Here is a 26,084-nt window from a genome sequence, read left to right as displayed (position 1 = left end):
TGAGCAGTGCAAGAGGTTACACAAAGCACAACAATTACTATGGTTCAAACAAACACTGACTCCTCGGGGGAGAAGGCTAAGGAGACAGTGTGGATCCCTGAAGGTTTACCCTTGCACCTGGGATCTCCTTTCACATGGTCAGTTGACCCACAAACATAGCATTTACCAAATGCTCTCTGGAAGGGGGGCTTCTGCTGACCTCCCTCTGGTTGGGCACCAGAGGATTCACTAGCCCTGTTTGGTTTCCCATGTGGCTTACCCTGGTTATGTTTGGGGGCCTCTTCTGGATTGGAATTATTAGAATTCTGCTTGTTATCTTTCTTTGGCTGCTTTCCCTCACCCTTCTTCTGAGTTGCCCCAGAATCCTTGTGAGTAGCTGTGTTGGCAACCCACAAGTCAGCAGCCTTAGTTAACTTCTTTGGATCTATCTCCTTAGAATCAGCCAAGTGCTGTCTGAGCTCAGGATAAGAGACATCATAAATTGACTCCAACATAACAAGATTTCTCATTCCTTCATGAGTGTTAACCCTGTAACCCTTAATTTAACCCTCTCAATTCTTCAAACATTCACACACCCAGGTAGCCCAAGGGGTACCATCATGCTTTTTGAGGGTCCTAAACCTCTTAAGGTACTGGAAAGGGGTCTTCCCAAATCTAGCAATTAAAGCTAGCTTCACACACTCATAATCCATCCTATCTACCTCCCCCAACTCCATTACAACATCAGATGCAACAGTGGGTAGCCTAGAGAAGAGCCAAGGAAGCAACTGATTCCCTGTAATGTCTTGAATCCCATGGTTATATTCAAATATTGCCAACCAATCCAAAATATGAAGCTTAGCCTCATACATACCAACAATTTCTTTAGGCATACGGGTTCTCTTAGGACTGGAAGACCTACAAGACTCTGGGAGAGAAGCATGCTCAATGGACAAATTCTTCATTTCTAGTGTATGATTCAACTCCATTTCTCTGAGCTTAAGTTCTTGATGCTTTTGTTCAGTTTGAGCATTAATACGTTTAAATTCCAATTCAAGCCTCATCTTTTCTAGAGCAATGAATTCAGGACTGAGTGTAGGACCTGATGGGGTCCCAGTGGACAAAGGTTGAGGTTGCTGAGCAGGTAGAGGACCAGTAAGGCCTACATTGTGGGACACATCTGCCTCATCTGACTCGTCAATAACATACACATTATCATCCTCATCACATTCCACATTTGCTGGAGGGTTAGGCATTTCAGACCCACTCTCCAGACTTTGTTTCTCCAACAATTAATTCTGACTTTTTACCTTTAACAGAGAGATTCCTTTCTCTACACAGATTTTTCAAATGATCAACAGTGTAAGTAAGGAGGGTCTCCTGACTGTAGCTTTCCATGTCAGACATGATTAACATTGCTTTTAGTGATGTTTAGCCTTGTGGTTAGTTGATGCAAGGTAATAGCAGCACTCTAAGTGTAATTACTATACTTTATCCTCACCGCTGTACACCAGTGTTAGGCAGAATCATATGCAGTACCCTTTGGGAACTCCACATACAATCAAGACTACAAGTGCAAGTACAATTTCATCTTTGGTACAAGGCTGTACTACACAATAAAGTGGTAGCAATAGCTGAGCAGCCAGACTTATCTCAAGAGTAAAGTGAGCAGTATCAGAAGTTACACAAAGGAAGCAATTGCTATGGTTCAAATGAACACTGATTCAAGGTTTCTGAGTAAAAGAATATACATTTATTTACACCATCAGTTATATAACAGTTCCCTAATATAAAGCAGCAGAAAATCACAATCTTAATATACTACAATAACCCCAATCAATTCTGGACAAGTTAAGCTCAAAATGAAGTGTGAGCAAAATGGCACTCCAGCAATTTAAAAAGGAGAAAAGACAAGGTTATCAAAAATCAAACATCACCAACAAGTTATAGGCAGGGCAATCTAGAAAAGGCTACTACAACTAGGATTCAAGTCAATAGGCCCGGGCCAATGTTGATGGTTCAGAGTCTTTGCAGAGGATCACACAGTTCAGAGTAGTTTGCGGTTAAGTCTTTGCCAAGAGTTCAAAACAATGTTGGTCGGAAGAAAAGTTATTCAAAGGAGAAGAGAAGGAAAAGCCTTCAGAGAGGCGAAAGATTTCAAGCACTTTCATAGTGGTCGGACGGAAAGAACGACCAAATTTGCACAGTACCTTAAATGGAGAAGAATGCTGTAGCTGAGGCAGTTATTCCTGGCAGTTCCTGCAGGCTCGTAGTTTCTGAAGCTTCAGTCATGGTGATGAGAAGGAAGACATCTGGAGGGTCCTGCACTGCCCAGGGAAGAAGCCAGCAGTGGAGCAAAACATCGAATTAAAGGTGCGCTCCTGGCTTGCCGGTTCACTGCAGCAATGGACAGCAAATTCGACCAGGAGAGGGAGGCCGGCATTTGGTGTTTGGTGAGCTGGTTGGTCCCACCAGCTCAAGGGAAGAAGATTCCTTGCAGATCTTCTCTGTGAGTTTCGGGTGATTCAGACCTGCAGCCGGGATTCAATGGGATGTCTATTAGTTGCAGCAGTCCTCTTACTTCAGCTCCTCTTTGGTTCTCTCGTTCCAGTGGCGACTCTGCCTTCCAAGTCCCAGAGACCTGCTTTTAAGCAGTTTTCTCCCATTCACACAGCCTGGCTGTCAATCACACAGCAGGGTGGCTGTCTCCAAGGAGACCCTGTGCAGGGGGCCTCAAACCCCTCCCTGACATCCTGTCCACCCAGACATTCAGGCCCCTAAAGGAGGGCTTCTGTGCAGAAGCCTGCCAAAAAACAGCAAACAAAGGAACCAAATCTGATTTGGCACACAGAGTAAAACACGAGAAATACCTTTACATTAAGAAATGGTGAATAAACTCTACTGGAACCAAATAAAAATAAAAGGGATCCAGCGGGTTAGAGTTTAAGGCTACCACAATAGCCTCTAACAGTACCAAGGCTGTTTTCATAGTCCGCGGTAGAATAAAAATGGTAGATACCACTGCCACCAGCCAAATCTTAGAGAAAGGGGAACGAAATAATGTTCATGAGAATCAGACGAAAAGGGATAACTATTAACCCTTCCAGTACTCTATTGGAAGATAGGGTATACTGTGCCTGTAGATTTAAAAAGACTAATAAAGTCAATGGCAGCTTTACATGTTCTGGGAGATAGTAGTCAGTCCCAGAAAATGGAGTTTAAGTGGGAAGTCTAAAAAGACAACCCTGTGTCACTGCACTAAAGGTGCTGTGTGACACACAGTAAAAAAGATGATGCCTATTGAGTGGGTGAGACTCCATAGTTCATGAGCATAAAATTGTACAACACACAGCAAAAACACATGTAAGAGTGGGAAAAAAGGCTTACACTCTTACCAGGTAAACACATTAAACCCTAGAAATCCAGCAAAGATGCTGAGGGACTCAAACGGTAAGGGGAATTAGACATTCTGGAGAATTCCCCCTAAAACTGGGCATCAGGGCAAGGATAAGTTTTGCAGTGCTGTTCTGGACTAGTTGCAGGGGGCAAAGAGAAGAGGCAGGCAGACTGAGAAATAGGTTGTTGACGTAGTGCAGCCTGGAGAGAACCAGGGCTCTGGAGACAGTGAGATTCTGGGAGTAAGTGAGAAAAGGTTTAATATCTCAGAGGAGATGCAGCTTGTAGTGGGCCTTTTTGGTAAGGTTCATGATGTGAGGAGAGAAGGAGAGAGTGGAGTCAAAGGTTTTTTGACTCACAGGAAGGCAAGCGTAGAGGGCCCAAGGAGGGCAGCCAGAGTTCCTGAGGGAAAACGGGAGCAGGGGTCCCAATGAGAAGGATCTCCGTCTTACTGGCATTAAGGCAAAGATTGTTGGAGGTGCACCAATTCTGAATCGTGGATAGACAGTCAGGAATGAGCGAGGGAGGCAAGAAAGCTGAGGGAAGCCTGAAGGAGAGCTGAGTGTCATCCACATAACACTGAAAGTTAGAAGAGAAGGTGGAGATCAAGTGGGCCAAAGGGACACGATAGACATTGAAGAGCCGGGTGAGAGTATAGAGCCCTGAGGTACACCACATGTGGAGAGAGAGGTGGTAGAGAGTCAGGATCCAAGTTGGACCTGGGAGGGTCGGTGCAGGAGGAAGGAGGTCAGCCCCACCAGGGTCTGATCCATGATGCCCAGGTACACACAGGGCCAGGGGATCAGGGTGGTATGATTGACCATGTCGAGCGCAGAGGGAGTGTCAAGTAGGATGAGGACAGAGAGAGACCTGGAGTCAAGATTAGAGAGAAGATCTTCACAGGTGTTCAGAAGATCAGTTTCCATGCCACTGGATGCTATGAAGTGAGACTGATGATCATGGAGAAAACCAACAGATTCAGTGTGAGAATATGCTGGGAGATGGCCAGCTTTTCCAGGAGTTTGCCTAGGAAAGGAGTGATAGAAATTAGGTGTTAGTTTGTCGGACAGGTAGGATACCCTACTCTACTCCAAAGCTCATCTGATCATTCCCCCACTAGAGCCATGAATATGCTTTTCATATCCCCTATGGCCAAGATGACACTTGCGGTGTTTTTCTCTAATGCATAAATCCACTTCCTCACCTCTGCAGTGAGAGAAGGGAGTGTCTTCAAATTATTCAGCTCCATGTGTGACCACGAGACATAATACACTCTTCCCTGACCCTTTTGGAGCAACGGAAATTGATTCACACTGCCTTTCCTGGGCTCTCATCACCTTTCAACTGCTGCTCACTAACGCCATATAACTACCATAGTGTGTCCCAAGAACCTATGCTGTACTCTCTGTTGCTGCTACTGGAGCAGGAGGTGGGGCTGTTACACCCTGCTCTCCCTGCTCGAAATTCAATTCCCAGTCATCCGCATCTCGTTCTTCTGTTATCACATACCCTAGTGTTTCTATGGGCATGGATGCATTCTCAGTACTACCATAGGGTGCCGGTTCCCGTTCTCCTTGCTCAAATCCTGTACCCATAGCAACACTTCCATCCTCAAGCTCCACATTGACCTCTCTGATAACTGACCTATCCAATCTAACATCAACTTATCCATGACTCCACCTTCCTTCTCCCACATCCTTTACCTGTCTATTCACTTCTGCTTGCTCTTCACTTCTATGCTGTCATAACAGCACTACCTCTTCCTCCGCTAGCCTCAATGCTTCTTCCAATTTCTTCAATCCTCCATCTGCACTGCCATTCGCAGTCTATTGTCTATCCTAGCAGGTGAAGGCATAGTCTCCCCTTTCCCTCTCATTCCCAGAACTCCATTTCGTCTACCAGTTACCAGTCAAATTCTCTTTCACTCCTCCACCCTTAATCTCTCTGCTAACCTAGTATTCAGGGGAGTGACTCCATTTCTGCCCTCCATTCAAAACCTTTATGTAGCCCTAACCATTGAAGGAGTTACCTTTCCACTTTCCTCCATATTGAATAGTAACTGAGGTAACCATTACCTGTGTCTGTCTCACAACCACTGGAGTGGATGCTGGAGAAAATGGAGGTTCAAATTCAGAGTTGGTAAACCCTTCTGCTAGCGATAAAGAATAGCACCCATATTGGGGCATTGTGGAAGAAATCCCTGCACCCTCGTTTTTCAGCCGCTCCTCTGAAACTTTTACAATCCTGTACAAATTGCAACACTTCCATCCTCAAGGTCCATATTGACCTCTCTGATAACTGACCTATCCAATCTAACATCAATTTATCCATGAGTCCACCTTCCTTCTTCCACATCCTTTACCTGTCTATTCACTTCTTCTTGTTCTTCACTTCTCTGCTGTTGTAGCAGCACTACCTCTTCCTCCACTAGCCTCAATGCGTCTTCCAATTTTTTTGATCCTCCATCGCCACTGCCATTCGCAGCCTATCCTCTATCCTACCCGTAGAAGGCACAGTCTCCCCTTTGCCCTTCTCATACATCCTCCATATCTCTAAGATGTTTAATTGATTCTCTAACTTCGAACCCTTGTGCCTGGTGACTAAGAAAGAATACAAGTTCTCCAATGTTCCCTTATCATAGGACCCTGATAAGGCCAGGAATTTAGCATTTTACCCTTCGTTTCCTGCAGCCATTCTCAATGGTACTTTGAAATATTTACCTTATAACCAGGAAATACTTGACAAAAGCGATTCAGTGAAGTCTCCATACTCCAAACCAATCTTACTGTAACAATCCTGTTACCCTGCTATCTGCTCCCACCATTCTCCTCCTCCCCCCTTCCCTGCCCACTGTAGTGCCATTGGTCAGCAGGCTGAGTGTTTGTTTGAGCAAGGGTGTAGGATCCTCTATGTAGCCCCTCCAGCATTTTCATTGCTACAGATGCTTGGGGTAAGTGTGTCCCTCATGGCCTTAATCACACATCTTTAACAAAAATTAGTATAGCACATTTGTGCGCACTAGCGCACCTAAATCCAGCGTCCCATTTCCCTGATTCCTGCTCCCTCCATTCCCCTCCTCCTTCCCTGCCGATCATAGTCCCATTGGCCAGCAGACCCTTACAGGGTATACACTCTGTGCAGCCTAGGCCAGTGCAGCCCCATTGGCTAAGGGCCCCAAGGCAAAGAGCAGCTCCTGAAGAAACTGCTCATGACAGTTTCTACCCATGTTTACCAAAAAGCCCTACCACTCTTCGTACCTACATAACATAGCACCCAAGTTTAGCCAGCTAGTACATAGGTTTCCTATCACTTCTGTGTATCAACCTTTTGGTGTTTTTGTTTTACTGTGGTATATCCAATTTAGGCACTTTCCCTCCTCCAGGTACCTCAAATCTAGGTGTTTTGCATTTACTGCTTTTTCCCCAATGTTGGCATTTTCCCTCTATCCAGGTATCTCAAATATAGGTGTTTTGCATCTACTGTTGTGTCCTCAATTTAGGTGTTTTTCACTTTATCCAGGTATCTCAAATCTATGTGTTTTACATTTACTACTGTGTCCCCAATGTAGACATATTCTTTTGCATACAGGAGAATAAACATTTGGCCAGGAGTGATAGACTAAATAATCCTAAAAGAAGGACAAAGACTGGCCACCGTTTTAAGTGTGTGGGAATGTATGTCAGCTAGATTGTTATTATAGTCAGGAATAACTGTGCAGCCTGATCCAATGGCAATACAGACTCACCATCCATGCAAAGAAAAGAACTGACATTCAGGCACGGGTCGCAGGCGCCTCCAATAACTCTGCTGAACCTTTCAAAATCTGCAGGGAACTAGCCAACCCCTAGCGGTCCCCTCCCCCATTTCTCTGTCCCAGGCCCCCTGCAATGCACTGGCCTCACACTTTACCACCAAAACTCCAGACATTCTGTCCACCCTCTCTACTCTCCCTCACACCCTCCTCCAAACACCCCCTCCCCTCTCCATCCTCCTTTTCCTCCTTCATTCCTGTTCCACCTGAGGAAGTTACCAGAGATGTCCGCTCATGAATGTCTCTTCTAAACAGGTCTCCCCTTGCTCAGCCAGGACCATCAAGGATAACATTGGCTCTCTTGCTCCTGCCCTCGCTGATTTCTGCAATCACTCTTTTACCACTGGATCTTCCCTTCCCCATCAAGCACTCCCTTGTGTGCCCCCTCCTGAAAAAACCTTCCTCTGACCCTACCAGCTTTGCCAGCTATCGCCCTATTGCCATCACCCCCTTCCTGGGGCAAGTACTTGATAAGCTGGCCTTTACCCAACTCAACTCTCACACTGAACTTGTTGGTGTCCTCCATGACTATCAATCTAGATTCTGAGCATCCAGAGGCACGGAAACTGCTCTTCTGAAAACCTGTAAACAACCGCTTGCGTCTCTGGACTTCAGATCCCCAGCTGTCCTTATCCTTCTCGATCTCTCCTCTGCATTTGACACAGTTAACCATTCCATCTTCATACAAAGGCTCTACGATACACTTGGTATCTTGGAACGGGCACTGGATTGGCTGTCCTCTATTCTCACTAACTGTTCTTCCAAACTCATCCTTGACCCCTTCTCCTCTCCTACTGTCCCCCATGGCTCTATGTGTCCCTGCTTGCTCTTTAACATCTACCTTGCTCTCATTGAAGCCCTCATTTCCACCTTACCTCCAACTTCCAGTGTTATGCAGATGAAATACAGCTCTTCTTCAGACTCCCTGCTGACCCTCATTCACCCTCCATCATCTATGACTGCCTATCTGCCATCAAGGACTGGTGCACCTCAATGATCTCAGCCTCAACACCTGTAAAAGTGAGATCCTTCCCATTGGGACCCCTGTTCCCTTCTTCTTCCCCTCTCTCTGGCCCTCCTCCTTGGGCTCCCCCTAGACCTTCAACTGAAGCCAGAAACCTTTCAGTCAACTTTGACTCCTCTCTCCTTCCGCCCTCACACTCTGGACATTGCCAAGAAGTCCAAATATCAGCTCTTCCTTCTCAAAGGAATTCTACTTTTTGCACTATCCTTCAGAGGCTCAATGTGACCCAAGCCCTGGTTCAGGACTTGACTACTCTAACAGCCTCCTCCTGAAATTGCCTTCTACCACTCTTTGACCCCTTCAACTTATCTAGAATAGGGCAGCAAGACCAATGCGGATTTATTCCCACCAGGTCAACGGCACTAAATCTCTGAAGGCTGTTCGTTGTCATGGCCCAGATTAAACCCGAAGCCCAGGCAGTAGCTGTAAAGACTGGTAGGAGTTGTCTGTACTTCTGCTCTCTGTATGGCAGAGGAGAGGCACAGAGGACCCCAGCCAAGATTCTCTATTACGGTAGCAATGGACGAGCAATCAAGGCCTAGCTTCTCAAGAGGTGATGCAGGCTGGTTCTTAAGTACAGTGTAGTCCCCAAGCCCACACAAAGGAATGTCCACACACTGTATTACTAAAAACACAGTCTTTATATCATTAATATTCAAAGGTTATGTACACTTATCACAATAACTCACTTTGTGCTCAGGAAAATCAACAATGGTAAATATCTACAATTCTAAAGTGCTACCACCAATATTATTAGAGCTCATTAAAGTGCATCAACAGTAATGTAAAAATGTCACACAGATCAATAAAGAGGAAACCAGCAATAGAGAGGAAGGAAAGCAAGATAGTTGAAACAATAGGCAGAATCCTGAGTCAGCTACCTAACCACAGTTCTGTGTGGAGATCCACCTACCTGGGCAACCTGTAAGATAAAGAGATATAGCACAAGCACAGTCCATATATTGATCAATAGTCTTATTCCCTCCTATAATGTTTTTATGCCCCCAATGTACCTGGTGGAGTCGAGTTCGTCGATGAGGCGTCGACAGATCCTTCTTGAGTGACCCCCTTTAAAGCAGGAGTCACGGATCGTCGAGAGGCGTCGAGGAAGGTGAACTCAGCGTTTGGCGTCTGGGAATCAGCGACCGTTCTTGAGTGCTCTCCCTTTAAAGCAGGAGTCACGGGTCGTCGAACGTCTGACAGTGAACAGGGTAGAACGGCGTCGATGAGGCGGCAGCTTCGATTGGAGCGGTGCTCGTCGACGACGGAGCATTGGCGTCCTGCAAGGAAGAGGCGTGCGGGGCACCTCGGTGACACTAGTTCTGGACCGCAAAGAGTGTGAAGAACTGGGGCCCAGCAAGGGCGTCGAGTCGTTCGAGTCTTTGTGGTCGTGAGGTGGCGGGAAACCCACCGGCGGATTCTCCTCGGCACATTGGTCGTCCTCGACTTTCTCTGGTGGGATACAGTGGTCGACGGTGCAGACAAGGGAGTCCTTTGCTTCGAATGTTCTTAGGCAAAGGAGCGGGCGGCTCTGGTCATCGGCGTCACAGCGTCAAGCGGTCCCCTCTTCTGGGGCTACACGACTTCGACGGGCCTCCAGTGGTTACGGCGGTACTCCGAACCCTGGTCGACGGCAATGGACTTCGACGGCGGCGAAATCCGGGTGCTTCACTCCGATCTCCTCAGCGGTCCCGTCTCCGGTCGGGAGCCCTTCGAGGGTCTGGCTTCCAGGGAGCTCCGGCGAAGGTCAGCAGTGCTCGATGGTCCCTCGGAGCACAGGAAGAGGGCACCTTCCCAGGTCCTCTCTCAGATCAGTCTTTGACGAATTCGGCAGCTTTCAGATCAGGTCGAAGCAAATGCACCAGCAAGTCTTCTTCTTCCAGATGGGCGTCGAGGATCAGCAGTTCCAGTTACTCTTCAAGTGTAGACACAGCTTCTGAACAATTAACAGTGGTGAGAGGTCCCCAGATATACTATTCTGCCTCTCATCCACACTGCTGGGTCACACTCAGCAGCCAATCATACAGAAGGGCATTCATGCAGTCAGTTAGCCAATCAGGCACACAGTGCATTCAGGCCATCCTCCTCCCTCTCAGACACTCACAACAAGGAATGTGGATTGGGACAAGTACCCAGCCATACAACACTACACACTGCATTCAGGCCAGTTTCGGGCAGGTCTGTCTCAGTCTTTGTCTCTCATGCCAGAAACCTGACAACCACAACAAGAAGTGCATATTGGTCACACACTCCATTCACCCAGGTCCCACCCACAGGGTGTACCCACAACATACAGTCACTGGTAAGGCTCCAGCTAGTCTGGCCTGGCCTTCACAACAACACCATATATGGAACTTCCTCCCAACACCAAGTCAGGGTGAAGGGACAGAGTCAGGGCTCCCCAGGACTTTGGGAAAACAAGGTAACAGGCAATAGAAAGCAAGAGGCCACAGGGGCCATCTTGCTTCCTATCAGGAATCAACTGATTCCAAAGGCAGGGCCTGGGTATCCCAAAATGGAGGACACCCAGAGTACCTGTCAAATTCAGCATGGAGCTGCCACCAGCCTATACACTGCTCTGTGGGCCACCCACAGGTGCCCAAAAACATATACCAGGGGCACACGGTTGCACCCCCACCCATGGGTGCCATAAGGGTATCCCATGGGTCTGTACACCAAACCAAAAATAGGAAGAGCTGCACTGCCAGGACTCCTGGGCAGAAAATAATACAGAAAAGCATCACAGTAGCGTATCTCTGGATGCCGAAAAGGCGTTCGATTCGGTATCATGGATGTACCTGTTTATTGTACTTGAGAAATTTGGACTAGGCCCATACTTTCTAAAATGCGTAAGGCTATTATACACTAACCCAGGAGCCAGGGTACTGACTAATCGCACCATGTCTGAATGGTTCGGGCTGGGAAGGGGTACGAGACAGGGCTGCCCGTTCTCCCCCATACTGTTCGCCCTTACAATGGAACCAGTCGCAGCAGCAATTAGGGAGCATCAGGGACAGAGGGGTATAAAGATGGCTGGCCTAACCCAGTCAATATCACTATACACATATGATACTCTATTATACATCTGAGAGCCGGACGTACCCCTGGGACCAGCAATGGAAACCGTACATGATTTTGCAGAATACTCAGGCTATAGAACCAACTGCTCCAAATCTGAAATCTTTCCCCTGACCCCTGCCACTAGATGTCTGAACAACACCCACGGCCTACAGTGGTCTCCTATTAAGATAAGATACCTGGGTATTATTGTGTCAGGGGACAAAGCATCCCTATACTCGAACAACCATGACTCATTATTAAATACGATTTCCACTAAACTCCGCTTATGGGCTAAGCTTCCCATTTCGCTTATCGGCCGGGTCGCTGTTCTGAAAATGGTTGTTTTACCAAAACTATTATATATATTTACTAATATCCTGATATGGCCTGGTAGACACTTCTTTGATACTCTTAGATTCATCGCTATAGAGTTTGTTTGGTGCACGGGGGCGGCCAGAATGAAATGGGTAAAAATGGTGGAACCCTACAATAAAGGTGGCATCGCAGCCCCGGACTTTGAATTGTATTACCTGGTGGCACAGGCTCAGTTTGTCAGACACTGGTACGATGAACAAGACACCTCGCCTCACATCTGACAACGGTAGATTTATAAAATTAGAAGAGTTCAAAACGGGGATGAGGAGAGACCAGTTGAAGATATTACAGTATTACAGAATGAGAATGGCCTTTAAGGCTAGATGGCCACTGTTCCCAGATGAGCCCCCACAACACCCATGCCTCGTGGCTCTGTCCACCCGGTCGGGAACCAGTGTCTCAGGACTTTACACGGCTGTACAGGCCAACACTCCGACGGTAAACATGATAAAGGGCTCCTGGGAAACAGACCTGGGTACTACCATAACAGACAGATCCTGGGCGAGATACTGTGAACTTACCAAGAGGGTATCCATGAACGCAGGCCTCCAGTTGATCCAATTTAAGTTGTTGAACAAGTTACATTACACCCCCCAAAAAATTCACACAAAACTGCCCGGGTAAATGCCTTAAGTGCGGGGCTGAACAGGCTGACTCGTTCCACGTGTACTGGAGCTGCCCACACATATGGGGATTCTGGGGGGAGGTGGCAAAAATCCTGGAAGAGTTCACGCAGGTCCCGGCAGACCTCACACCACAAAAATACCTGTTCGGGGATATAGGAAAGCGATCTGAGGTAACCAGAAGGCTCTTTAATATCACGTGCGCAGTGGCCAAGAAGTGCATTTTGCAAAAGTGGAAGAGTGCACAGGCACCACACGTAAATCATTTCCTCAAAGAGCTAATGTATGTTAATGAGTGCGAGGAACAATTTATAATGTCACTCCCGAACACAAGTAAACCAAAGGACATCTGGGCCCTGTTCAGAGAGTATCTATGTGAAATGGACTCTACCAGTGGTAGCCCGACAGGGCCCAGAAATACGTCAGACCTGTAATACCATATATTATGTTATGAACTTGAACTGAACGTCTCTGCTGTATATATGTATGGAATGTCGTGTTGTTGCAATGTTGTGTACCACAATCAATAAATAAAGTTTAAAAAAAAAAAGATGATGCCTATGGAGTATGTGAGGCTCCATAGCCTATGAACACAAAAATGTACAACACATAGCCAAAAACACATGTAATAGTGGGAAAAAAGGCTCAAACTCTAACCAGGTGAAAAAAAGAAAATCCTAGAAATCCAACAAAGCTGTTGAGGGACTCAGTAGGTAAGGGAAATTAGCCATTCTGGAGAATTCTCCTTAAAAGTCCTTGGCCCTTATGCACCTTGGGGCCTTGGGTATCACCACGCACCACCGCTCACAGCTTTTCTACTGAGGGAGAGGCCTGAAGGGGGTGACTCAATTTCAGGGAGGGCTGCAACCATGCCCCAACACCTCTGAAGAGACCAGGTGAGCGTAACAGAACGCAAAGCCTCAAAAACTCTCTGCCTGGGCATTATGAAAACTTCAGAAACAGATCAGTTAGCCCTCGTACTAGGGGAATTACGGGCTGAAGTACATGCTTCAAGACAGGAAACCAATGCATTACGGAGAGATCTTATTGTAACCCTATCTACAGGGTACAACAGCACCATATCTATTTGTCTAGTATACAGACCCCCTGGTCGCATCGGCACATTCGAAGAAGACCTCTCAAGCTTCTTCACCAACAACATCAAGGATACTTTGCAGCTACTACTTCTAGGAGATTTTAACCTGGGTTTCAACGATCCAAAAGACAAACAGGCCCAGTCCATTACGAACATCTTGACCGAACACAGCCGGACCCAAAATGTCCTTTCCCCTAAACACATAAAAGGACGAACCCTAGATTGGGTTGCCAACCTAAACAGTACCACCATCACTGATATAACCCCCCAACTGTGGACCGACCACTTCCTAATCAATTTCTTGACAGCTATAGAGCCTCAAAAGCTGAAAACCATGGAAATGGCATCTCCACTACCCACGAGGAGTAAAAAAGATATTACTGCAGAAAAACTGCTCCCACTCATCCTACATACTCTCTCGTCCATCTCTAACGACTCCAACAGCAACTCCCTAGTAGCCACCTTCAACGAGTCCATGATGGACGCTCTTGATATCATTGCACCCACCAAACACTGTAAAAGCAAACAAAAGTCCCATCTCAATACATGGGTCACGCCCCAGCTCAAAGAACTGTGACTCCACAAGAGGAAACTCCAAGCTACTTGGCGAAACTCACCTACTGCTGAGAACAAACCTACACTAACTAACTTCGCCAACAAATACAAAAAGGAAATAATCCTCACCAAAAGAAATACGTTTACTGAGAGAATAGCCAATGCGAACTCCAACACCAAGGAGCTCTTCACAATCCTCTGAGAAATGGAAAACCCTACTCCTCTTACAGAGAACGGCCCTAAAGACAAACAATGGTGCACTAGCATCCAAAATGCTCTTTCCAACAAATAGCAACTCTGCAAACTAAAATAGCTAGTAAAAAAAAAGTCCCTGCACTCCACTGAAAAGCCCCTCATCCCTCCTCCATTAAACTCTCCCGAGAATACACCTTTCAGTTTTACCAAAATCTCTATCCTGGAAACTGAAAAGGTCATTCTTTCCTTGAAACCTTCCAACTGCCAAGGCGACAGCTGCCCAGCTCAAATAATTAAGGATGCAGCTAGAGACTTAGCACCCTTCATCTCCAAGCTTATTAATGCCTCCTTTAATTCAAGCACAGTCTCTACTAACCTTAAAGAATCTTGGGTGTTATCACTTCTCAAAAAACAAACACTTGACACGTCCATCCCTACTAACTACAGACCTATCACCACTGTCCCCTTCCTCCTCAAAATCATTGACAGAGTAGCCTACCTCCAAATACAAACTTATTTGGAAGCCAACCACCACCTAGGCTCTCGCCAATCTGGCTTCAGACCTCAACACGGGACTGAAACGGCACTAATTGACCTAAAGACACAAATCGACGAGTTGAAGGACAATGGGAAAACAGCCATGCTACTCCTCCTCGACCTTTCAGCTGCCTTTGAGCTGGTGAATCACGCAGTGTTATGCGAACATCTAGCGTCAGCTGCACACTTCTCGAGTGATGCTAGAGCATGGGTTCAATCCTTCCTAGCCAACTGTACGATGAGAGTCTTCTCCCCTTCAGCCTCAGCAGACCCAATCCAAATCACTTCTGGTGTTGCACAAGGTCCATGCGTCTCACCGGTAATGTATAACATCTTCACTAAGCCAGAGTATAAAGTATGAATAATCCGGAAGGAGACTGCACCCCAATGTTCAAAGAGAATGTTTTTTTTTTCCAAAAGTGCCCTCAAGTGATGAAACGTGTTTCGGTCTTCCTGAGACCTTTTTCAAATCAGGGCTATTAGTCAGTTATAGCACCATATAACCATGACAAAAAACATTTTTTCATGTTAAACAATAAATAAACATGAAATCCAAAAGCAGAATTTCAAAAACATGAACGAGAAAATAGATAAAGTGAAAATATATGTCAAAATAAATAAATGTCAAAATAAAAGCCAGACAATAAGAAGGATGGGGAAATGGGGTGGTAACAGAAAGGGTGTTTTTGAGAGAGATAAATACAAGACACTTATTAGGTAATGTATTAGATGGTCAGTATAAATCAACAGATGCATTCATTGAAGATCTCATAGTAAATGTTATCTAATTAACATTAATTAATGAATTCTTCTAATCCCCCTATTTACATTTGGAATTAATCCTCCTCAATAAACGGGTTAGATCCCTGCAAGTGTGAAATATTGACAACATCACCCGTTACATCTGTCATGTTTCTGTGAATCATTTGAATGCAACACAATAGAATTCCAGTATTCCTGTCAGTGTAAAGCATTTTAAATTGCCATTAAGCGTTCGTGCTTACGTTTGCTTTTAAATGTATTGCTTGCGTAGCCTTTAAAAAGTATAGTTGCGTGTCACTAATCCTTCGTAGTCTGACAAAAGAAATCAAATGCACAATAAAGCGCATTGGTGCAGTATAAAAAGTTGAGCGATCAAGTAAGTATGTGCGTACGATATTGTGTGAGTGATTTAGATGTATTTCAGAGTGAAAATGGGGCTGTGAAATGCCAGACGGTCTCGTACCTCTTGCACAAATACAGCGTTTGATCGCGTGTTTCTCAGAGCCTGCAGGACCTGTCAGGAACTTCTGCCTCAGCTACAGTATTCTTCTGCTCTAAAGGTACTGTGCTAACCCGGTTGTTCATTTCGTCCAGCCATGGTGAAAGTGTATGAAATCTTTCACCAATCCGAGGGCTTGTCCTTCTCTATTCTTTAAAGTAACTTTCCGTCCGACCAACTTCGTTCTGAACTCTTGGCAAAGACTTAACCGCGAACTATACTGAACTGTGTGATCCTCTGCAAAGACTTTGGTCCATTGACTTTGGCCCTGACCTCTTGATTTGATTTCCTCACTGTAGTTCCTTTTTCTAGATTGCCCTGCTTACTTACTTGTTGGTGCTGCTAAACTTCTGTCTAACTTTGTCTTTCCCTCCCATTTGAATTACTCGAGTGCCATTTTGCTCACACTTCATTTTGAGCCTAACTTGTCCAGAATCTATTGGGTGCGGTGTAGTGTATTAAAATCGTGATTTTTCAACTGCTTGATAATAGTGAAATGTTTAATAACTAATGTGTAAATAAATGTATATTCTTTTACTCAGAAACCTTGAGTCACTGTTTGTTTGAATCATAGTAATTGCTGTCCTTTGTGTAACTATTGATACTGCTCACTTTACTCGTGAGATAAGTCTGGCTGCTCAGCCATCGCTACCACTTTACTGTGTAGTACAGGCTTGTACCAAAGGTGAATTTGTACTGTCACTTGTAGTACTAATTGTGTGTGGTGTTCCCAAAGGGTACTGCATATAATTCTGCCTAACAGTCCCCAAACCTACCGCCACTCCGGGTTGGTTCCCTGAGTGGCAGGTTCAGCATAGGACTGTATAGTGAAAAGTTTTATTGGTAGAGTAGAGGTCAGGTGGTATGCTTGGGTTGTCCCTAAAACTTTCTACTTCTAAATCGTTACATGGAGAGAGTTAGTGATTGGTTGTGTTGTGATGTCGTCAGTGGTTAGCCCCGGGTGCCCTGATTGGTCCATCCGTGAGCCCCCAAACCTGGGACCATCGTCATTCGCAGCTCGCGATGTACCTGGTGTTGGCAACAATGTGTGACTATGTGTCAGTGTAACACAATGGACAGGTCCTGTTACTTGCCGTTGAAGCGCTCCTTTCCCATCGCTGCCGGTGTCTAATTTGTTACTTCTTTGTTGCAAGCTGGGTCCCAGACGTTGGACCCCAGTGCTTCTTCAGTCCTTGGAGCTTGGCATCATATCAGGTCGGCCTGGTCACGTGTTGAGGGACCGTGGCTGAGGCAGAATTAAGGGGATTTGATTTGTATGTATGCTCCGGGGAGTCGTAGCAGTGGCATGTGTAACCTTGGCTTGGAGAGCGCGGAATGTTGATTGCAACGTCGCGACCTTGGCTGCGGGGATCTAGTCAGAGCTGGGCTGCATGATCAGCACCTTGTAGCTCTGTATGAACTGCTCCGGGTCTGTGGACTCTGGTTTGGGTCCTACTTCGGCTTGGTTATATGTGGCGGTATAAGGTCCATAAGGCAAGGGGTGTGGGGGTGCGGTGTGGTTCTTTGTACATCGGTCCATTTATAGTGTCTTATTTTCATGGTTTAGTAGCATGAAGCATCTGCAAGCATATACACATACTCTTCTGGTGTCTTGCGTTTCTGCGATGCAGTTGCTGACCTATGTGAAAAATAATAACGATGCATGGTTGTGAGTGTGCATGGTCCTTTAAATCGTAGCACTGAGCGAGTTCTTCGTGTGAGTTGGTGTGTGTCTGATCCAGGTGCACGGTAGCACATGTGTTTCTGTTCATTGTGGCTATGCCGTCATGTCATCTCTAACGATGGCAGCGTAGGTTTTTGACGTTCAGTCGAGCTGGTCCATGTGGTCGGTCTCAGCTCCATCTTGGTTCCCACCTCGTGCTCTGTGAGGGATGCGGCCAGGTTGTGGAGGTGGAGCGGGGTCACGGTGGTTATTGACATCTGAGGCGGCGGACAGAGGTGCGAACTCATCCCGCTAAGTGTACTTGGGACGTGATGTCATCGGCCATAGTTTGTACATTGGCCGGGGGAAGGGACCGTCCAAATTTTCCCTCTTCAGGAACAAGAAAATAGAAACTTGGAACTAGACACTAAGCTAAGAACCAGGAACAAGGGACCAGTCACAAACAGGAACACTGCATCAATGACCAGCGTTGGACTCAAGCAACCTGAGGCTTTTAAAGCTATTTAACAAGCACACACCTCAGGTGTGCTGCTTGCTGCACCTGCCAGCACAGGTGTTGCTTATCCTCCACCCAACCTTGTCCTGCAAGGGTGGAGATGAAGGAGTGGGCCAGGCATTCTGGGAAGCATAGTCTTCTGATTAAAACAGCATGCTGGCTGGCAAAAACATGGAATGGATCCGGAAGGGAAGTAGTTTGGAAAATAAGGATTTAGCGCTCCTAATTCACCACAGCACTGTAGCATAAGGTTCGGAAGGACAGTCCAGTCGGGGTAATTCCCAAATTATGCCCCCCAAGTGGTGGGAACGGGCGGGAAGGGAGCAAATCGTGACAGGGATATCATTTGTCAGGCATGTCTCCATAGAGTTTTGAGATTGGGTAACACTATGACATGCTGGGGATGTCCCTAGGGGTTTGAAATAGGGATATTATGATAGTGAAATCTGCTTGGGAATGTATGTACTGTTGAGTGAGTGATTTATGAGTGTACTAAATTCCTGGCTTTATGGAACAAAATCCTTGTGATGAAGCTACCAGAACTATATATAAAATGTCAGACATGAGGTGGAGACAACACCCTACACAAGAGTGTCAGTACTGCACCACTGCTAGGTGTGTACACAGTGCTTCTGAAATGGACACAATAAGTCAAACTTCCTTCTGGGCATGGCCATACATGCCCCACCCAACAATTTGTGAAACAATCCCTTGCTGTGACACTTGGCATGAACCGCCCGTGGCCTGAACCAAAGGTACATGGATGATTATTGGATTGGCTAAAAACCAGGGCTCTCTAGGCCTACACAGGCTGTGCACATAGAAAGAAGCTGCGTACACTCATGTAAAACCACAGTTCACTTAATTATAAAGTACATCACTCTTACCTGTCACAGTTGATGCATCAATACATGACCCAATAGCAAGGAAAAGTAATGGATTGGGATTAGACTGGGATCAGCAAATGAGAATTCCAAACAAAAGCATAAACTAGGCTTGCACAGTCTTTCCCTTGCTGGCTTTGTCTCTGCCCTCCTGGCCAGAACCAAGAAATCACTCCCACTCTCTGTGGTTTTAAGAGCCGGCGCACCTCTTGCTTGGCAGAGTCTGTCGATGACTTGGCTTTCATGGATGTAAGGATGTTGCACTCTGCCTTCAGGAAATATCTACAGCACCCCCCTCTGAATGAGGGGGGACACACATCAGGCTCTGTAGGATCCCTTTTAGGATTGTGGTGGGCCATAGGGTGGTTAGATGCAGACCTAGACAGGCGGTCAGTGTTACTCTCCCACCAGGCTAGTTGCCCATATTTGCCAACATGATCCATTCCAATCTGCTTATCTAGTCCTGCATGTTAAATGTCCCAAGAGAAAAAGATCTTTACAATGTCGGTCAAAGTAAATCACTCTTTTTCTTTTGTGACCTTTAAAAAAAATCTCTTTTCACATAGAACATACAATCAGTTGTAGTTCTTTTACCTCCTAAAAAGCAGTAATTTATGGAATTACGGCTAAAAATTTCCCACATGGCCAAACTCATAATGAGGCCTAGTGTCCTCTTCATCTCATTATAGGACAACTAAAGGTGGACGGGCAGCGACGTTGTGAAAGCACTGCCTGTCAATCACTCAGATGTAGCTAGATGATCTATATCCAGCAGGTGCACAGTAGTCTGCACTCCAAAGGAAATTACAGGGTTGAAGCAAGACATCTTGAATGCTTCAAGATACAAGAGGCATGGTTATCTGGAAACCAGAGACCTAGTTGAAAGTCAACCAAAAGGGGTGCAGCAACATTTCTTGGGAACAGTGTCCATGCCTCTCATATTCCAGCATTTACACATGCCTCTTGCCTTCCACTGACATCAACCCTTCTGCTTGGCATCAGTGTCTCCACTCTACCACTCTTCATAAGCGTGTGATAACCATCCTGAACATCCACCTTTGATGGCCCAAACAAAACTGGGAGAGATAATAGGTATTGGTATGGTTTGGTATTGTTTATTTGTAAAATGCCTATACACAAAGCAAGTGTTTCAAAGCACTCAAGGAGGGAGGGAACAAGGGGGATAAAACCAGCAGTCATTCAGAGCCCTAGAATTTCTGAATGCTACAAGTATGCATGGGCAGAGTGGGTGCATGGAACAAGTGCATATAATACAGTTAAGGGTGTAGATAACAGCAAATAGGTCTGACGACGATTTTGCAGTTTTTCCAAGTGCATTGAGGTGCCACCAAGCAAGGAGGGGAGACAAGGGAAAATCAGATAGACGATCTTCAAGGCATGGTGCATTCAAATGGTGCAAGTGTGCAGACAGGTACAGGAGAGGGGAAGGGGGCAAGTGCAGGGGGAGGGACCAAGTGCATCCAGTCAGTCAGAAGCTGGGGTAAGCGCTGAGAGATGCCACTCTCATGGGTCATTGACCAAGTGCAGTAATGATGAGGCAAGTGCAAGGCCTGGTGGCCAGTGCGAGAGGACTGGAGAGGGTGCCAGGGACTTTTGAGACTCTGAAGTACACCAGGCGGTCTGTCAGCAGGCTGCATGGAAAAGGAGGGAGAGAGGGGTTGAGCGGAGAGAAAGGTTAGCAGGATAGAGGGAGAGAGAAGGAATAGGAGAAGAGGAATGTCTCAAGGAGTGTCCAGAACTTAAGGAGATCAGGCTCATGACAGAGGGCAGCATGGAGGCTATTCCAGAGGGAGGCTCCTGCATAGGATAAAGATCTCCCTCCGAATCTCTGCTTGAAGAACCGGCTCACTTGCAAAAGGTTGGAGGTGGATGAGCAGAGGGGTCGTGAAGAACAGTATTTAGGTAGGCAGCATTGCAGATGGGTAGGACCCAGGCCCTAGAATGTCTGTGGACAATGCAGAAGGTCTTGAACTTGATCCTTGCAGCATGAGGAGCCAGTGGAGGGATTTCAGCACTGGAGAGATGTGGTCCCTGGGCTTGAGGCCAAGGATAACTCTTGCGGTTCTGTTCTGGATGAGTTGCAGAGGGCGCAGAGGAAGTGAGGTTGGGAAAGAGGCTGTTGCAGTAGTCCAACCTAGAGAGAACCAGGGATCTGGAGATAGTGAGCTACTGGGGGAAGGTGAGAAAAGGAAGAGTACCTCTGAGGAGCTGTAGCTGGTAGTTGGACTTTTTAGAGATGCCCAAAATGTGAGTGGAGAAGGAGAGAGGGGACTCGAAGATGGCCCCAAGGTTCTTTTAACTCGCAGGTGGGTGCCGGTGCAGGGCCAAGGGAGGCTGGCCAGAGTGAGAGTGGGAAAGCGGGAGCAGGAGTCCCAATGCAAACAATCTCAGTCTTACTGCCGTTGAGGCAGAGGTCGTTTGCAGCACACCATGACTGATTTGCAGACAGACAGTCCGATATGAGCGAGCTAGAGGAGGTGGCTGAGGGTAGCCTGAAGGAGAGATGCATGTCATCCGCATAACACTGGAAGTTAGAGATGAAAGAGGCAATCACACGTGCAAGGGCAGCCATGTAGACATTGAAGAACCAGGGGGATAGGTTAGAACCCTGGCTAAAGCCACAGGTTGAAAGAGTGCTAGTAGAGAGAAAGGACCCAAGTTCCACATGGTATGGGCGTTCGGAAAGGAAGGAGATTAACCATGCCAGAGACTGACCTGTGATTCCCAGCATGTCACGCAGACATGCAATCAGGATGCTGTGGTTTACCATGTCAAAGGCAGAGGAGAGGAGAATGACAATGAGGACAGAGGGCGTGTTAGTGTCAGGATTTGAGAGCAAATCTTCACGGGTGTTCAGAAGAGCAGTTTCTGTGCCTCCGGATGCTCTAAAGCCAGACTGATGGTGGGGGAAGCAACCAGCAGTTTCAGTGTGGAGGGTGAGCTGAGGGAAAGCCAGCTTCGCCAGGAGCTTGCCCATCAAAGGGGTGATAGAGATAGGACAGTATGCTGGAATGGAGGGGTCGGCAGAGGGTTACTTAAGTAGAGCGTGCACAAGTAGTTGGGTTAAGAGGAGTTGGGAAAACTCCAGTGGCATAAGAGAGATTGCAGAGATCAGCCAAGTCTGGAGTGAGAGAGTCGATGGTGTCTTTAATGGTTTTGGAGGAGTAGGGGTCCACCTGTTTGGATGAGGCCTTCATAGACCGGACTTGTCTGGCGACCTCATCAGGTGTGATGGGAGTGATAGAAGAGAGGAGAAGTGGTGGAGGGGCAAAGAGGGGGCTCCAGAGGTGTTGGTGAATGAGGTGATGTGGAAGAGAGAGAGGAAAGGATGTCTTGGGTTTTTGCGATGTGCAGCCAGGGCTGTGCAAAGGTCCTAGGTGGGTGTGACATAAGAGGAGGCTGCTGGCGGATTGCCCAGTTCCTTACAGACTTTTAAACATTCTGCTGTGTTTTTTGATGCTGCTGAGATGCAGGCTTGAATAAAGACTCTTTTCTTGGTGTGGATGCAGAGTCAACATTGCCTTTGCAGGAGGCGGCAGGCCAGTTTGTCAGAAGGTCCGCCTGACAAATTCCATTTCCATTCAGCTGCCCTACACTTGAGTTTAAGGGCAGCCAGATCAGAGTCGTACCAAGAGTTGCACTTTTTGAAAGGCTTCAGTCAGACCCTCATGACAGGGGCAACCGTATCAAGGGTGTTAGAGATAGAGAGATCGAAGCTAGCAAGGGCTGTGTCAGGGTGTCATGATTTACAAATTTTACGAACGAACTAAGACAGCTGTGCCACAGAATACAAAGTACACAGTTACACAAGGGCTAGTGTCAGAAGACACTTGCTGTAGACAATATATTTCCATTGATGAATAACGCTTGTGGGTTCAGCAAAGAGCAAGCGCATAGCCTGTTCCATGGCTTTAGCAAAGGCGATTAACAAGACATGATAGCTTCCTCATCCTAACCACAGAATAGCAGCCTTGTCTCTTCAACGGCTTAATGCCTTGAAAATACACGTGGTGCTGACACCATCATAGTAATAAGCTATGGATGTTTGTTGGCAAATAGCACGCATTCACATACAATGCGAGCTTGGCTTCCAAAGGCTACCAAAGGCTTCCAAACATACAATGCGAGCTTGGCTTCCAAAGGCTTCCAAAGGCTTCCAAAGGACAAAATCAGACACTGACTGTAGACTCACAAACATGTGCCGTTAGGGTCAGCTAAAGGCGAACAGTTTCCCCTTTTCCAACAGAAGAAAGCCAACCACACAAGACGGCTTCCTGTTTTAGATGAGCTCGAAGCAGAGTCAAGAGATGCTTCTGTGCTGATAAGCAGCCAGGGACAGGAAGCAGGGTACCAAAATACATAGGTGTGGTTGAAGTGTCCAAAGCAATTGTCGCGCCTAAACCCCTTCAGAAAATGCATCCAATATAATGGCATTTGAAATAAGACAGAAAAGAACACTGCTCTTTGCTTTGTTCTAATGGAAATAATCAAGAAGAAAAGACAGTACCCGTCACTTGAGTTTTCACATGGGTAAATCATGGGTGCAATGCAAAGCTAAACTCAAGAGCATGGTCAGACTGTAGACGTTCTGTCCAGGTCAAGGAAATGAAGCACATACTGTATGTAGACTAAGTCACGCATGTTAATATAAAAAGCACAACAGACTAAGGCTGAAGGAGAACTCGGTGGCAGCCAGCAGAGAGCAAACCAGATCCTGGGGGTGGGAAGAGCCTTTCATCGCAGACCAGAGCAGCAGGTCCCTGTGGTCAATTTGCATGCAGAACAGCAAGGCCTGGAAATCGTGAGTTTAAATGTGCTGGTTGAACTTTTTGCATATGTGAGACTGAAGGTGTGCTTTATTATGTCACTCCATTTCTGTTCATACCATAGCATAGCTTACACAACATAACATGAAACCCATGATTGCTCAAGCTGGTGTTTTAAAAATGATGAATTGTACTTAATCTTTGTTAGACGCCAATCATGTTTTTAGCTTATGCAATAACGCTGTCCATATATATGATAATATGCTACGTTATTATTGCTGTCATTATAGCAGGCATAATGATGATCAAAGCTGTTAGAGAACAGAAGTAATGATAAATATATTGACTTGCTACCTTCAAGTGTAAGGTTCATGTTTTTGAGCAATGTATCATAATAAGGTTTTTTTGAGTCAAAACGAACGACATAATATTGTCTGGCTGTATTTTGGTCAATTATGACAAGGGGAGCAGAACTCGGGGAACTGTCAAAGTGCCAGGCCGAACTCCTGAGACGCCTCTCTTCATAACTCAAGACTTGTGATTCTGTGCCCACTCCACACAGCACTACCTAGAGGTTGAGGGGGCGGACAGGGAATCACGCCTTAAGGGGCAATCAGGTCATATGGCACCCCATTAAGATGTGACGTCTTAAAGATGACCAGAGCATTACTAATATTTAAATAACCTCATACCCCAGTCACGGGAGAAGGACAGGGCAGAAATGTATTTTTCTAAAAAGCTTTTTTTTTAATAAGAGGTTAGAGTGAGAACAGGAGATGGCGCACAATGAAATCAATATTCCCATTCATTGCAGAATAGCTGTACATGATGGCTGAGAGCTGCACAGTGTCATGCAGTAAACACAAATTTTACAGTAGCAGTGGCACAACTTGGTGGACTACCAGCAGAATCACTCGTTACTTACTTAAATACCCCAGGTAACAGGACAACAAGTGTATATGCAACTCTCCTAGTGAGAGGAGACTTAGACACCATTCAGTATCGCCCATACCAGTATCCTGAATTGGCTCTTACACATACAAATCATGTCAACTGGTTGGAGGTAATCTAGTTTACCCACAAACAGGTGCAAGGCATGGCCCATTAGCTACACCCATTCCGTCCCTAGAATTCTTAGCTCGGTTTCATCCAAACCGTGGAGGTCCGTTTTTGCAGGCTGACTACCAATTGTTAGCCACCCACTTTGACACAGTGCGAAACATCACGCTGCAATATGCAGCTCAGCAGGGTATAGCACCTGTGCAGCAACCTCAAGGACAGATGGATGCAGGTGGGGTACAACTACAGACATTGAGATTAATATTGGGATCTGTAGGGTATTTTGTATAGATCTGGGGCCTAGCGGTATTTTCTTACCGCCAAAATGAAAATAATTCAGTAATAATCACTCTTTGCATTCAGATTAGATTTGGTATATAGTACTACAGTATACATACATTATTTCAGCACACTGATACATTTAGTGGTATACATTATGTTGGTATGCGTTATTGGTGGTATTTATGGGTGAGCATAAATCCTTTGTTTTATATATGTGACCACAATATCCAGAACCCCTTATTTTTGTTTAGTTTGTTCGTGTGATCACTAGAGAGACCTCAGGCTTGCATTTCAGAAACACCACATTTCCAATTGTAGTGCCACCATAGGCTGTTCTCACTGACTTATCTACGACAGCAAGCTATATGTGGTATTTATCACCCTCTTATTTACGTTTGGTGAGCTATGTCCAGGGCCTCTCTTCCTGCCGACTCATAGACCTTCGGCAGCCGGCTATTTCATCTTGTTATTATTATGTTCCATTCAGAAAACACACACACACTCATACACTGAATGGATTCATGCGCACAGCTACCGCCATGTCTTATCTTTTATCAACTTTTAAAAATGACAATTGCACTGTGCAAAGATCTTCCCATATTACCAGTGTTATAATGATAGATGCACAAAGGACAAGATAAAAAAGAAACACACTTCCCGCCTGCTTTCGGATACATTTTTTTTGTATTATAAAACGTGAATTTCAACACGGGCTTACTTTTTTTTTACAGAAATAAATGGAAAGCTCACAGTAACAACATTATCTGTAACACAATGAAAGGAGAGTGGCGAGGAACAAGAATTCAATTTGCAACATTAACATGTGCTTAAAACACAGGAATCTCCCCTCCTACCATGACTGAATATTTGCGCGCACATACGCACAGCTGCCACACTTCAGTGAGATAATTACCAGGCTTATTCAGCATGTAACTTCTTTGGCTGGTCGCCTTCTGGAGGGGTTCACCCAGCAAGGACAA

At 46.0% G+C, this 26,084-nt stretch overlaps 1 protein-coding gene across 1 annotated transcript in view; it reads right to left on the bottom strand.

The window, feature by feature from the left end:
- Positions 1-26,084, bottom strand: part of LOC138498455 (uncharacterized) — a 403,932-nt gene that overhangs the window by 118,954 nt on the left and 258,894 nt on the right. Inside the window, exons 7-8 of the mRNA XM_069622206.1 lie at positions 9,124-9,132; positions 7,673-7,836 (exon numbers count right to left, since the gene is read on the bottom strand). Of these exons, the coding sequence (XP_069478307.1) occupies positions 7,673-7,836; positions 9,124-9,132 (173 nt within the window). The remainder of the gene's footprint in view (positions 1-7,672; positions 7,837-9,123; positions 9,133-26,084) is intronic.

Source organism: Ambystoma mexicanum, chromosome 5q (assembly GCF_040938575.1).
Source record: "Ambystoma mexicanum isolate Mex_15411 chromosome 5q, UKY_AmexF1_1, whole genome shotgun sequence".
NCBI lineage: Eukaryota > Metazoa > Chordata > Amphibia > Caudata > Ambystomatidae > Ambystoma > Ambystoma mexicanum.
Note: the sequence above shows the minus strand (reverse complement) of the source record. Positions and strands in the feature narration are given on the sequence as shown.